A 12649-nucleotide genomic window follows, 5' to 3' on the forward strand; every position below is an offset into this window, starting at 1 on the left:
GGGACCCAGCACCCCAAAGAAATTCCTTTCTGCAAGAACCAACTGCCAGCCGTGCACAGAAAACTGCAGGAATTTAAACAGCTGATGGAGTAAATGATCAATGTGGTGCAGAGTCACTAAAGGCCCCGTGCCTGGGGGGATCCTGTGGGACAGCCAGAGGCAGAGTCCCTGAGGCAGGGCAGCCCTGGAGGGACAATTGCAATGCCAGGATTGCACACAGAGATTCCGTTGCTCACATTAACTAATAAAAAACCACTGTGTGTTTCTGCAGATTGAAGCAAGGCCTTTTGGAGAACCACAAACCCCTTCTTCTCCACAGGCAGAATGTTTCTAAACTATTTCCTGTGAAAGTCTGCAGTAAAGTCACTTTCTGAATTACTCTCATTAGTTAAATTTGGTTTCATTACCATCCTTTCCCTCAGAGCCCATTACACAAGCTGGATGCTGCATTTCAGGAATCCATTACATGCTAACAACAATATTTCCTTTGAAAAATAATTTAAAAAAGATATTTTGATGTTGAACTATGTCCTATTTTTCTGAAGGTTCAAGATGTTTTCAGAGAAGGGGAGGCAAAAGCTGCCTTTGGACATCACAGTGCCCTCTAGAAAGCCCCTCTAGTTAATCCAAATTATTATTTTTATGAGCATAATTAAAAGAAACAATAAGTTATTATCCCCATAGACAGCTTTTTTTTTATTTTATTTTTTTACACTAATTCAGGCCCTCTTTTATGCACTCTGCAGCCTCTAGGAAATAGAAGCAATACAATTCAGAGGAAAAGTGTGCTGGCACATGAGATTACAGCTTGTCATCTCATGGTTCATGTGGCATTTGTCACCAGCAAGAAAAAACATGGAGGAAAAATAAGACATTGCCAACAGGCATCTGCAGTGCTATTTGGGTTATAAGCACCAGGGTTTATTTCCTGTAAAAAAATTAAACTAGAATCTTGCAAAACTTGGGTATTTCTAAAACCTGATATTCAGGAAAGCAAATCACCCCCTCTCCCTCACTGCAATCTACCCATACCCCTGAGTTTCACTCTGTTTAAGCACATTGAGGTCAATAAGGTTGTACTGACTAGTTGATAGAAGGAAACAAGAAGGATCTGGTCTGTTGGGTCAAAGGCCAGAACAGGCTGAGAGTTTTCAGACACCTGTCTTACCAAAAGAGCATTTTTAGCATAAGTTGAGGATTCACAGCCCTGAGAGCATTGCCAACCACTTCAGTCATGCTTTGGTACTTGGTAAAACAGAAAGGAAACTATTATAGCTATTTGCATCTCTTCCATAACAGGGGAAAACAACTCCCCTATTGCTCAGTGACAGACTGAGTCAAGCACTTCCTCTTTAGTGAGAACTTAATTAGATCTCAGCATGGTTATGATTTTGGAAATTGCTTTTAGAGAGTTTTATGAGTTTTAGAGCTAGAATTTAATGCCATTGTCTTTTAAATTTAATCTTACTTGAATTACATTTAATTTGATTGCTCTGTGGTGCTTACCACAAGTTCACCATTTTGCTATTTACTCACCCCTTTGCAAGCAAGGCACCCACCCTCCCTGGTGCAACCCCCCAGTGCAGAGCAGTGGGCATTCCTGCCCCACAGGGTGACCTGAAAAGCCTTCAGAGATCCAGTGTTTGGGGGGGTTTTGTAATTTTCCCCCCCTATGTAGGCTCTGCAGCCACAGCTAAAGAGGATTGCCTGTGCCTCACACACATCTTCCCCTTTTCTCAGTGTCTCCCAGCGCTGTGTGAGATGAGGAAAATGAGGAAAATCCTGCCTCACTTACCTCCCCCACAATTCTCCCTTCTCCTTTCCAGTGAGAGACCCTTCACTTCCTCCATCTCACAGCCCCTGCCCTTGCTTTGCTCCCCTTGTCCTGCTCTATCTGTTCCACACTCCTCACATCAATGCCAAATTAACTGCCCATCACTGACACTGTCTGCCAACAGCTTTCCTTCAAATTTAAAAACCCACCTTTGGATCCAGTTAGGAATAAACAAAATGTGAGGAAATTGGTTGGTTATTTGCATTTCTCCAAGCCTTGGGGTGTTGTTCAGATGCACAATAAGGCTGTAACCCCCATGGAATGCAGTGTGTTGGGGGCAGAGAAGGTGAGCAAAGCATCCACTGCTCTTGCACAGCTCACACAGAACCTTCATGAATCACTCTTTACCTCCCTGATCTTTATCTCAGGGTATAATGCAAAATGTCAGCAAGTAATTTGGTCTTTTCCATGTTTAATTCACTCAGTGTAAAAACCTCTCATCTAAGTTAGCAAAATCAAAGTGAAGCCAACACTTGCCCCAGAGGGGTGCCAGGAGCCATGCCTTGCAGACCTTCACCATCTTTCCCTCTCCCCCACTAGTTTCAGCCAGGCAGAAATTTATTAAAAGACCCCAGAGAAACCCATCTGCAGCCTGGAAATCCAGATTTCCAAAGAGCTCTTAACCTGAATTTCCCAGAGTGGCACAAGAGCTGGAGCACATTTTTCTGCAGTCCCCTGTGTGCTGGTGACCCCTCTCTGGGGACAGGAGCAGAAGCCAGCTGTGCTGGCTGCTCTCCTGAGGCTCACAGGAGTATCAGAGCTGTCATGGGCTGCTGACCTTGCTGTTGTGTTTGAAGGATGCCCCTGAACCTGTGGCCTCTCACCACTGTGCATTTACCTCCACTGCTTCAAACTGAGTGTGCAACAAGGAACTGAGAGTATTTGGCTCTCAGGATATTTATTGACAGAATTAGGAAAAAAACCCACTCATATAATTTTCCCTTCCCATTCTGAGAACCCAAAAGGGATGGTGCCTGCTGAGCTCCTCACACACACCAATGTCAACTCTTTGCTTCTTCTTAAAGCATTGCTGCTAAATCTCTTATCATTTTATTATCATTTGTATTTTGCTACTGTTACAGATTCATCAGGCTTTGAAACCATTTCATAGGAGCAAGTTTCTCCCTCTCTCTGTCCCGTGTTAACAGGATTCTGCGTTATTTTACATCAAGCTTATTGAGCACAGTGGCTCCATAAGAAGGGAGTGAAAATCAGTGTCCTGGTGCCCATGCAGAGGTGACTGAGGAGTTATATTTCATGTCCATATCCAGAACTGTGCCTTAAGAGATCCTGTCCCAACCTGTGAGCAGGAGGCTGCACCTCAGGGTCAAACCTCCAGCCCCCACTTGTGGGGCATTGCTTGGGCATAGGTTGTCACTCCAGTGGGGTGGAAACCACTGAGCCTCAAGCAGTTGTTTCACCTCAAAAGTATCCATGAACAAAATACTGGTGGCTATCTGAGCAAGACCAGACTCAGAGTAAGCTACAATACCTGCTTTAAAGCTGTTACCATATCTTGTCCATCACTGTTCTTTCAGGTGGGGGCTGATGCAGTGGGGACAGAGGATGGTGGGAGGAGATGGGTTCTCAATGCTCAGCAGCCTGAGCCCTGCTGCAGCTCACTTCTCTTGGATTTCACTGCTTTCTTTCAGACAAAAATTAAGATTTCTTTAATAAACCAGAAATTTCACTTGTGCTTAAACATGGAAAATCACATTATTAAAGGGCTGCTTCACTACAAATTGCTTTGAATTTCTTTGGTGCTGTCATAGAGTTTGGGCTAGGTTCTGCTTTTTTAAGGCAGCTGGGGAGGAAAAACTGCATAAAGCTGAAACCCAAATCTGCCCTGGGGCCCATCACAAAAGCTATAAAACAACATTGATGAAGTAACTCATTCCTTTTCCCCAGGCTCCTGCCTCAGGAGTGCCTTGGCACACTCAGGTTCCTTTCTGTCCAAGTGAGGCATTTCTTTCCATTAGTAAATCAGCTGAAGACTTTCCTGGGACAACAAGCTCTTGTTCACAGGACAGGGCTTCTCAGGCCAGGGCTGCCAACACGCTACTGGGAGTGTCAAGGGCTAAAGTGCTCTGCAGGCTCACGTATTTCCCAGCACAACCCCTGCCCTGGAGTGGCAGGGAAGCTGCTTCTGTGAGGGCTGTGCATGTCCTGGAAGCATGTTTATTTCTTCTAACTACAGAAAGTATTTGCTGCACCTGTGAGAGGTGCTTAACCTGCTCTGTCTCACTCACCCTCCCCAGGAACCACTTTAATATTGCTATGAGTGAGAAATCAGAATGTCCACATAAATATTCAGCCCCGCCTGCAGAGGCAGATGGTGACCAGACATTGAAGGCAAGTCAGTACAATTGAGTTGTGAAAATTTGTTGTGAAAAAAAAACTCAACACTTTTCCTTCTTCTCCTTTTGCTTATATTTCAGCAAAAGTCTCCAGTGTTATCCAGGCTGACAAATGTTTTTAAATTTTTATCATGAAGTTGGTTGCCCTTATGAAAGAAAGGCTCCCACCTACGATTCATTTGTTTAAAATTCCATGTTCTAACACAGTTATCAACTTATATTTGAAAAGAACGCACTCAAACTGCCACCTCTCCATGCAAACCCTAATGAGAACTGAAATTTGTGACTGAGCAGCCTCTGAGCCTCCATCAACATCCCAGCTTTGCTCCTCCAAGAGTAACATTTTCATTTGTACATTAATTACCACAGCTCAGCACTTTTCCAGTGTGTCCCACAGATCGGTTTTCCAAGAATTTTCAGGGATCCATTATTTAATCAGAGTTTTTCCAGCAGCACAGGGATGTTCCTACATAAAACCTTCCAGTTTTAGCAGGGGCTGTCACCCAGTAGCAGAAGAGAACAAGTAAATATCACTTTCTATTTCAGGCTGCAGAACAGTTGAGGCAAACAGTATAAATAAATCCAGTTTTATCTTCTGAGTCTATTAAAAATTAACTGGGTCTAGAGGAAGTGAAAATACGTGTAGCTGACTCTGGGAGGGAAATAGAGAGCTGGTAAAATACACAGTTCTAGAAATATTTAAGGTGAGGGGAAAAGGTGATTGGGAAGAAACAGGGACAATTTAAAACCACAACACACTGCCAGAGGGCAGGGTTAGATGGGATATTGGGAAGCAATTCTTCCCTGTGAAGGTGGTGAAGCCCTGGCACAGGTTACCCAAAGAAGCTGGGAATGCCCCATACCTGGAAGTGTTCAAGGCCAGGTTGGATGGGGCTTGGACCTGGTTTAGTGAAAGGGTCCCTGTACGTGACAGGGGTGTTGGAACATGATGGTTTTTGAGTTCCCTTCCAACCCAAACCAGCCTGTTATTCTGTGATTCACTGATACTGGCCCAAACATTCCCATTTGCCAGCTGAGCAATTGTGTAGTCCATTAGAAGACCTTGAAGGGTTTTCTTACACAGCCACTTAAGTTATGCTGACATTAAAGGGGGAAAATGGGGACCTCACACCCCATGCAAAAGAAAGGAATCAGCATTTCCCAGTTTAACCCACCTGACTCCCCTCCATCTTCGTGCCCACTTGCCACCACAGAGAAGGAAATGGGGCAACTGCAGCTCCTGGGACTGTGCAATGCCAGGGCTTGTTCCACATCCTTCTGTTACTGGATGCTAAGTGGCCAGTTCATGTCTTTCACAACTGCACCTACCAACCATTATATTAACATCTTGGTGCCCAACACAAGAATCCCTCCAACTTTGGCTGAGTTTCCTCGTGCCCAAGGTGAGAGATCTGCACCTGCCAGCTCACCCAGGAAAGATGGGGAAGGCACTGAGACATCCCAAAAGCCTCATCCTGCACTTGAAAGCTGTTTTATTAAGAGTACTTTACCACAAATGCATTAGATATATTGCAGTAGCAATGGCATTTTGATGTGTTTTTGAATGACCAGAGCAAGATACAATGCTGTTTGGATCTCTTAGAGAGAAAAAATAAAAATAAATGTACAGAGTGATGAGCAATTTGGAGTCAGCCCTGCACACAGGAGAGATGGGAAAAAAATTACAAAGAGCAGGCAGCTTAGAGCCATTTTACAAAGCACCAGACTGCAAAACAGGACCCAAGGAAAAGCTTCTTCAGTGTTTGTGCACCCCTAACACCTCCCCTTCTCGTGCCTACCAGCTTGGCTGGCTTTCACTAAGCCTTTCCTACACAAGACTGTGTAGAGTAGATTGAAGTGCTGCAATTCTTTCCTTGGTAAAATTTGGAACATGTTGAGTTCACAGGAGTCTATAAAAATCAGTAGCTCTTCAAGGCAGGTCTGCCCCAGGCTGAAGTTATCTAATGAGGTATTTAAAACTCTCCCACTGCAAACTGAAATAAATCAGAAATGAAATCTGGTTGAGAGAGATCATTATTGCAGAAATCCCACTGGACACCCCTCTGCTGGGAATGGCCAGGCATCCTCTGAAAAAAGTCTTTATTTTTAAATGGTTTTGATTGCAGCAGGAAAAAAAAGCTTCCAGCGGCCAGTACAGAACTAGCCAAACTCAGAAACACTTTACAACCTGTCTGCTATGAAATCTTCACTGGAAATGCCACCCCTACCACCTCCCCTGCTGACTCCTGCTGTTAAGGAGAGCTGAGGGAGTTTGCAGAGAGCTTGTGTCAAATGGAGAATAAGCAATGAAGGTTGTTTCTGGCAGGGATCACACAAAGCCACACATCCCATCTTTCAGTTCAGGGATAAGCAGCATTCTCAAGCCCTGAATACCCACTGAGGACCCTTACCAGCACATTGTGTCATTTATCAGCCAAGACTCCACTATATCAAGCAAATTACAACCAAAAGCCCCATCCAGACTGGGCTGAAGGGATGTAACTTTTACATAAATATATATATGTTTGGTGGTTATGAGTGTGGAAACCAGCAGTTCTTCCTGGCAGGATGGAGAAGAAAGCAGCAGGGATAAAACCAGCCAAACCACTTGTTGTAACCCCAGGGAGGGCTAAAAGATTGTTTGGGGATTAAATATTGGCTGCAAAGAAAAGCTTGGAAATGCAAGTGAAAAATTTGTCTCCAACTGCTTGTTCCATGGAGGTTTTCATAAAACACAATGTGCAGATGCTTTTGCAAACTAGAAGTGGGGCATAGACACATCTGTTTCTTCTCTGAATAAAATCTGTGGGGCTTCCAGAGGTTTCTGTAACTTGAAACATAAAATAATATATGTGAAAACACCATGTCTCATTTAAATTTCATATTATCCAAGACATGTCTGTAAAAATAATCTAATGCTTTTCTGTAAGTAGTGCAGAAAAATCAAAATAAAGGATTACCAGGACACAAAGAAGTCTGCTCTATAGTACAATAGTTGAAAACAAAAAGGTACTGAAGGTATCACTTTAAAACCTAGAATTATTGAACTCCAGGTCAGTTTTGCCCATGCAATGTGGGTGTGCAACTGTTGTTTCAGAACTTGGAAATGTTTTAATGAGTATTATACTGTTAAAAACCAGGGTTTCAGTGAACAGACTTCATGGATTTAAATGAAATAATTGACAATTTCAGCTGTACCAGAAAAAAAGAAATGTTTCGATGCAAAAGCATCTGTTTTTCTTTGCATAAGTGAATACTCATGAACACCAAACACTTCCTGTGTTCTCAGTCACAAAGCCCTGGTGGGCACAAACACCCAGGGAAGAAGGAGCAGCAAAGGACAAACTGGTGACATCCACTCTGGAGCTTTGACCACCCTTTCCCTCCAGCTCAATCCTCTAAACCATATTTGTGTCTCCCACCATTTTTGGCCTAAATGTGCCCTTACTTCAGGATGGGGAAGAAAAGGTGTTAAGAAACAGCTCAACCAGAGTTTCCTGAAATATGGGGTTGTTCACTTCCATCTGTTACTGTGTGCTAACAGCCCAATTATTTTATCCATCTTTCCCAACCAGCTTTAACAACTGTTAGAGCCTGCAGACCTCCACAGTGCATAATATGGCAACACCACCTGCCTGGAGCTGTAATACTTTGCTCAAGACTGATTGGCCAAGACAACAGACTTGGGCTTTCCAAAGCACATAAATACCTCAGGTGGCAGCTGTTCAACATCCTGGACTGGATCAAAGAACAGGCTGACACGGCCCCAAAATGCCAGCTCTCAGTCTGGTCACTCTGGTCAGCTTGGTGTCCACTGGTGAGTTGAGATTGCTGTAATGTAGCTGGGGCTTGACTGGGTTTAGGCAGGCCATAATGAATTATTGAAATTCACTTGAACATAAAGAATGCTAAGGTTTTTCCCCTCTAGTTTTATGAAGAATGATGGCAATATGGACAGTTATGACTATTATAAAATATGGAATTAGGTGTGCATTAAGAAATATATATTGAAGTAGTTGGAGGTTTCAGAAAGAATTATAAAGTCATTAAGGTTTGAAAAGACCTCTAAGATCATCAAGTCCAACTATCAACCCAGCATCTTTAGAAAATAAAAAGTTTATTTCACAAACAATTTTTAAACATCTGTATCTATAACTTTGCTTTATTTTTGATGTATATACATTAAAGTTAGACATCAGGAAAAAATGGATCAAGTCTTTACAGCAGGTTGTATAATGTCCTTTTACCTACAGTTTCTAAAATTACAAACTCCTTCAAGCTCATGTCTTTCACTTTGAACACCCTATTTTGTACACCTGAACACTTTTTATTGCATTGGACTAAGAACATGATTGAATTTTTCCTGTTTTTCCTCTTTTCCATGTGAAGTTTTCACCAAGCAGCTGGATGCACACCCACCCCAACAACAGCACCAGCACTGGGCACAGATCTGCAGCGGGAACCCCACCAACCGGATCCGCGGCTGTGACAAATACGGCTGCGGGAATTTCGGTGCTCACAGGTAACACAGCTACCCGGGCACCAGGACTCACTCTGCTTCCCTAAATCGAGTGTTCAGGCAGGAGAAAGGGTACAGTTACACAGAGCTGACACTCAGAATCAGAGAATACTGTTGTCTGCAAGATCTCTCACTGATTTTTGGGCTGTTCCTTGGCAATCTTGCAGAAGCACAGTGATGCCACTTCTGACAACAGATGCAGGAGTGAAGGAGCAGGACTGTTACATGAATTACAGAGTAAAGGAAATTGATGTATTTCAAGGATTTGTGTCATTTACCCTTGTTGCTTATACTCCAGAAATTTAACTAACACTCAGCAGCAGCTTACAGGAAGCTGAGTAGATTCAATTACACAAACTAAAAATCTGTATCACCATCTTTAAGTAGATGTTAATGTGGTAGTTTTACATATTTTTAAGTTTTAAACCTAAAATATAAAAACTTATTTAGTTTATAACTTTGTTTTTTTAAAAACTTAAAACTTAGGTTTAGTTTTAAGTAGGGACCTCATGAGACAGGTTATATTTCTCTGAAAAAATGCTTTAATATTTAGAGTGAATCTTGCATTTTCTTGTCATCTCCTCTCTCCAGGCTCTGTAAGTATCCATCCTCATCATGCAACCTCCAAATTTCTAAGTGAGAAAATGCCAGCCAAGATTCTATTTTACATGACACATGTAAAAAAAATGGGGTAAAAAAAAGTTACTTTTCTATAACAGTTTGAAATACCCCATTAACTTAGGAAAATAAAAAATAAACTTACATTTGAAATTTCATCCCACTTGAAAGGTGGTCAGAGCAATGTGAACAATTTATAAAAAAACCAAAAAAAGGATGCTTCAAACCTGCTACTCCTGTCCAATTTCATTGCAGGTTAAAATTTTTTGTTAAAATTTTTGTTAGCAGCTATCATCCTGCATTAAGTGACCAATTGATACATAACATTAACCTTGAGAGATGTCCCTAACTATGTGTTTCTGCCTCCAGGCACGGTGGCAAAGGCAAGCACGTGGGTGTGGATGTCATCTGCTCCGACGGAGCCACGGTGTACGCTCCTTTCAGCGGGCAGCTCTCGGGACCCATCCGCTTCTTCCATAATGGAAATGCCATTGATGATGGAGTCCAAATCAAGGGAGCAGGCAAGTAATTAACAGCAGATGTGCTGTGAGGCGTGCACAAGTAATCACTTCATTTACTTGAGCAAAGTTTCTGTGGTTCTTCAATTCAAGCACAGTGTTGATTAATCTTGCATCCTCTCAAGTATGCTGAAATACTGGAAGACAGCACCAGCAGGATGTAGTCCTTTCCTATGCTTTTCTTGGAGAGGAGGGAAGAAGAGAGTTGAAAAACAGGTAGCAGGAAAATAACAAGCCCAAATAAAAAAATAGGAAATGGTAAAAATAAAGCACCAGAAATATATCCTCAATTTTGCTGAGAGGATGTTTTCCTGTCTTTATTTTCCAACTCACTTCTTTCCTTTTTTCCCTGGCAAATATAATAATTTTGATTTCATCATTGTTGGTACCTTGACTACGTTTCTGCTTCATCCTAACAGTCTCCAGTAAGAGGCTGGCAGGGAATGCTTCTTGCTCACCCCAGGAGCAGAAGCAGCTGATGTTTCCTGACCCCGCTTCCTCTCGCATCTCTCCCAGATTACTGTGTGAAGCTTGTCTGCATTCACCCCATCCGGTACCATGGCCAAATCCAGAGAGGGCAACAGCTTGGGAAAATGCTGCCAATGCAAAAAGTGTATCCTGGCATTATTTCTCATATCCACGTTGAGAACTGTGACCGCTCTGATCCTACTCATCTGCTTACACCTGGTAAAAAACCCTTAACAACAGAATACACAACTCAGAACAAGAGTAGATCTGCACTCTAGGACCTGTGATACTCCTCTTGAATTTTTGTATTTAAAGCATGTTGCTTCTATTAAATAACTCTAATCTAGAAACATTACCATCCAGCTTAGGTCTACATTCCATTTACATTTCCTAAAGGATTACAAATGTTATGGATAAGAATCCAACTACAAGCATGGGATGTAATGTCAGTATATTGTTACCTAACTGTAAATAAAACACAGTAGTTGCAATCATACAAGTGTTAAAACAATCTAGAACTTTAATGTGCTGTGTTCCTGTGTAAACTTTAGCTCCAATGTGCTGTGTTCCTGTATTTCAAAGCTGTTCCACCATCACCACAACGGGATGGGCGCTGGGCTGCAGTGTGTGCAGGGAACCCAACCAACGAGATCAGAGGCTGTGATAAGTATGGCTGTGGATACTATGGAGCTCCAAGGTAATGTAATTGAAACACACAGGGTTTTGTACTTCCACTAAACTAGGGGTTAAACTCTATTTAGGCCACATAAAAATTACAGCTTTGAAGGCTTAGATTGGACTTGAGGAAACTTTTAGGCTGTCCATATTGTTCATAACACCTCTCTGCTTGGAGCTTTTTATCAGACTAAACCTTGCCTGATTTGACCTAGTGTTGGGAACAACCCTGACTCAAGTGGAAGGTTGGACTTGATGTCCTTCACACAACCACACTTTCTGGGACTCTATAGTTTTATTTAAAGACCTGGAAGAAAGGCATTCTTCTCCAATTCTAACAGGTCATCCACCTTACGTGACATTACCTCACCCACACCTCTGCAGATCCTTCAGCCAGTTTGCTGACACTATTTCTATCTCAGATCTCACCATGTGCTGCCTTAGCTCTGTCTGTAGCACTGGGCCTGACCAGAGATTCTGTAATGATGTATTTTCAGACGCAATGGCAAAGGGAAGCACCGGGCAGTGGATGTCATCTGTGCTGACGGGGCCACTGTGTATGCTCCCTTCTCTGGCCGGCTCTCTGGGCCTGTTAAATTCTTCCACAATGGAAATGCCATTGATGATGGAGTCCAAATCGAGGGATCAGGTAAATAGCTATCTTTCAGTTAACATTTCTTTGTCTTGAGCTCACATAGGATGTATTACCTTGCAGTTAGCCAAGTAGTTTAGCCATGTTTTCTTTTCTTCTATCCAGAAGCATTTTGTACAGAGCATTTTGCCCCTGCTTCAATGCAAATAACTGAGTTCTGCAGGATGTCTTCAAGCTTTTCCCTTTCCTACAGCACAAATTCCCACCTTCTCCCTGCCTTCCATCTTCCCTCTCCTACCTGATGAATGACTCCAATCACTACCTACCTAATTTTTATGACCACAGTATTTCTGCTATTTTGGAACTATCTCAGTGGAAAGAACAAGACAGACACTGTTAATATTTCTGAAATATAATGCAGAAGAACAAATGCTTCATCAGTCATCTGATGTTTTCTCTCCTCATTTTTTTCACCAGGATTCTGTGTAAAACTACTCTGTATCCATCCCATAAAATACAATGGTGTGATTTCCAAGGGACAAGTCCTTGGGAGAATGCTGCCGATGCAAAGAGTATTTCCTGGGATCACATCACATATTCACATTGAGAACTGCGACCACTCAGATCCTACAAGCAATCTTGAAAGGGGGAAAGGGCAAAGAGATTGAAATGGAAATGCAGTAAATTCCAAATAAATCCATCTCAGCATCCAAAAGTTGTTTTTCTTCCCATACACAACAGTTTATATTATCACCAATTCAATACTTTGAGCTTTATACAAGCAACATCTGTTGGATGGGACTCACAAAACAATAAAAGATTTGAGTTTTTGTTGGAATTTGCATTTACCAGAGAACCAGGAACTTAGCAATGACTAGCTGTAAGCTTTCTCAAAGTTTGAAAAATCAGCTAAAATGCAAAGTGCTTACTCCCTCCTGTGGCAGAGAAGGCACATTCCTGTCAGCTTCTCCCCCAAGCACCAGCTAGCCTCACTTGTTCAGATCAGAGAGAACAAATGCTCTAAAACATCAGTGCATCAAAAATCCCAACATTCATCAATGCAGGCCT

At 42.4% G+C, this 12649-nt stretch overlaps 1 protein-coding gene across 1 annotated transcript; it reads left to right on the forward strand.

Annotated features, from left to right (window-relative positions):
- Positions 1 to 7902: 7902 nt before the first annotated feature.
- LECT2 (leukocyte cell derived chemotaxin 2) lies at positions 7903 to 12296 on the forward strand. Its single transcript, XM_015642119.1, has 7 exons — positions 7903 to 8008; positions 8581 to 8713; positions 9698 to 9849; positions 10363 to 10533; positions 10897 to 11011; positions 11487 to 11638; positions 12059 to 12296. Exons 1-7 carry the CDS (start codon positions 7963 to 7965, stop codon positions 12247 to 12249), a joined length of 960 nt encoding a protein of 319 aa, XP_015497605.1. The 5' UTR covers positions 7903 to 7962; the 3' UTR covers positions 12250 to 12296.
- The last annotated feature ends 353 nt before the right edge of the window (positions 12297 to 12649 follow it).

The sequence above is a fragment of the Parus major genome, chromosome 13 (genome assembly GCF_001522545.3).
Source record: "Parus major isolate Abel chromosome 13, Parus_major1.1, whole genome shotgun sequence".
Taxonomy (NCBI): Eukaryota; Metazoa; Chordata; class Aves; order Passeriformes; family Paridae; genus Parus; species Parus major.